The sequence below is a fragment of the Pinus tabuliformis genome, chromosome 7, assembly GCF_031772625.1.
Source record: "Pinus tabuliformis cultivar Carrire ecotype Pingquan chromosome 7, CPIR1, whole genome shotgun sequence".
NCBI classification, from domain to species: domain Eukaryota; kingdom Viridiplantae; phylum Streptophyta; class Pinopsida; order Pinales; family Pinaceae; genus Pinus; species Pinus tabuliformis.
Genome location: NC_142293.1, coordinates 1,281,893,307 through 1,281,895,547, shown reverse-complemented (window position 1 = coordinate 1,281,895,547; position 2,241 = coordinate 1,281,893,307). Strand labels below are relative to the sequence as shown.

Here is a 2,241-nt window from a genome sequence, read left to right as displayed (position 1 = left end):
AGAGACTGTGCATCATATCAGGCAACTAAAGACTGCTGACGCATTAAGGTATTTTACAAAAACAACACATTAAAATTCTTACAAATAGAAGATTCATCATTTTCTATAAATATATACACATATATTGCATAAATATTTGTTACAGCCAGAGACAGTATCCTGTAACCCAACACAGGTTCAGAGCCTAAGGCATAGTGCCTTCCAAAAAATATACTATCACCAAACCAGTCCTCAGAAATTCCATTGCAAACCAAGAAGGGTTTCTGTGACCCAGGAAGAACTTTCAACAGATGGACAGGATAGAGGACCCAAAAATCTCGACAGAGAAACAGGATTGAGGACCAACAAAACGAGACTACATCTTTGTAAAACCAACATACAAGAACTATGTAAAACAAGCAGGAAAGACACTACCCAATTCAAGTGGCAACAGACACAGAGGAGTGAAGGAGTAGAAGCCGTTGAGGACCAAACCCTCGCCACCATTACCGAGGAGCAAACCACCTACACAGCAAATAGACAATGATTAGAGAGGTAGCATAACCAATATACTGAGAGCAATACGAAAGAAGGAACATAGAAGAATACCCTGAAGGTTACTTGAAGTGGAGGGCAGGTTCCATAGTCGAACCCAAAACTGACAGTGTTCGACCCATGCCCACAGAGCCACGAAACCCCAGCTACTCACAATGAGCAAAACCGTTAGTGGGAGAAGAGAAAACAGAGAGTTTGAAACTGGAACAAAGAGGTTACCTTGTGTGAGAACTGAACCATTTCCAAGGAAGTTAGGCTGAGGACCTGACAAGGACACCAACAATAGTCACAAACAAATGCAGCAGAAATGAACAAGTAAATACAGCAAACCATTTAAAGTCATAGTTAAAACCCCGCATACCCAAGACAGTCACAAAGCTCAGCATCGTTTAATGAAACCACACAAGAAGCAGCCACCAAATTCATCGGAATAACACCCTTACACTGCCCAGAGACATAGAAACAGAGCTGAGACCAAAATTGGCAAACATCGGAAGGTAGAAGGACATTACCATCGGCTGAAGGAACCAAGTAAGGAGAAGAGAAAAACCAATGGTAAAAATGACCAAGCAACCCATGAAGACCACACAATAGAACCCTAGCAGAGTGACCGAGATGACCTCGAGAAGGAGGTAGAGTTATTGTGCCATTAAAACCTCACCAAAGCCCTAGCTGCATAAGAGCGTGGGAAACGATCACGTGGGCCAGTTGCCACATAGGCGCCACCTCAGGTTTTTGGGTGAGTCATCAAATTTTTGTATCAAAGTAGTTCTTTCCTTAGGGAAGAAAAATTATGGAGGTAGGAAGAAGGGGTCGAGGTAGAGCTATTCAGAGGGTAGCCGATGAAGGACTGCATGAGGAAATCAGGATGCTAAGTGCCATATTGGTAGCAGTAGAAGGAGGGAGGCTCAGGGATCTAGAGGTTGGTGAAGATAGTGAAGAAGAAGTTGTAGCTACGATAGATGGGTCTGATGAGGAAGGGCCAGGGATAAGGTTGTTAAAATCTATTTTGTTAGCAAGCAGCGAACCAAAGCCTAAATTGTCAACTTATGATGGCAACTTATCCACTAAGGTATTATTGGACTAGATTAGTGAGTTGGATAGGTCATTCGAATGTGAAGAACTTAATGAGGATAGGAAGGTCAGATTTCTAGCTACAAAACTAAAGGGGCATGCAGCACTGTGGTGAGATAGTGTGTAGGCAGAGCGAAGGAGATTAAGTAAGCCACCAATAAAAACATGGGCTAGAATGATCTCCAAGATGAAAGGTAAGATATTACCTAAAGACTATCAAATTTCTCTATACAGATAAGTACAGAACCTGAAACAAAGAGAAATGATTGTGAAGGAATATACGAAATAATTTTATAGAGTGAATCTACGAGCTTGTTATGTTGAAGATACCCCAGAAAATACAACAATGTTCATGAATGGATTACAGGTGGAGATACTAGATGAGATCAGTATTCTCTCTCCCAAATCTATAGAAGAAGCATATCAAAGTGCTTTAAAGGTGGAGGAGAAGATCACCAGGAGACAGAATCCAGGAGAGGATGTGGATCTGTCTGAGGAAGGGTACAGTCCTTTGGCACAGGCAGAACTGCCAGCGGCAGTGAGGAAGGCATCAGTTCAAAAACTACAGGGTCGACTGATAAAGAAGGTAACACTAGAGGGGGAAGGCCTTACCAGTGAGGGAGAGGTAATGAC

The 2,241-nt window shown here is 42.3% G+C and overlaps 1 protein-coding gene across 1 annotated transcript; it reads right to left on the bottom strand.

The window, feature by feature from the left end:
* Window positions 1–291: 291 nt before the first annotated feature.
* On the bottom strand, window positions 292–1,111 carry LOC149252184 (uncharacterized). The gene is made up of 3 exons (XM_089456618.1): window positions 896–1,111; window positions 589–798; window positions 292–504 (listed from the first exon to the last, which is right to left on the bottom strand). Exons 1-3 carry the CDS (start codon window positions 918–920, stop codon window positions 386–388), a joined length of 354 nt encoding a protein of 117 aa, XP_089312744.1. The 5' UTR covers window positions 921–1,111; the 3' UTR covers window positions 292–385.
* Window positions 1,112–2,241: the final 1,130 nt, after the last annotated feature.

Bases quoted from the DNA above. Each gene is read 5' to 3' on its own strand.
- LOC149252184 (XM_089456618.1), bottom strand. From the start codon at position 920: ATGCTGAGCTTTGTGACTGTCTTGG. The intron at 799-895 runs GTATGCGGGGTT...TGTCCTTGTCAG, and splicing joins GAGCTTTGTGACTGTCTTGG to GTCCTCAGCCTAACTTCCTT. The intron at 505-588 runs GTATTCTTCTAT...TTTGCTGTGTAG, and splicing joins CACTTCAAGTAACCTTCAGG to GTGGTTTGCTCCTCGGTAAT.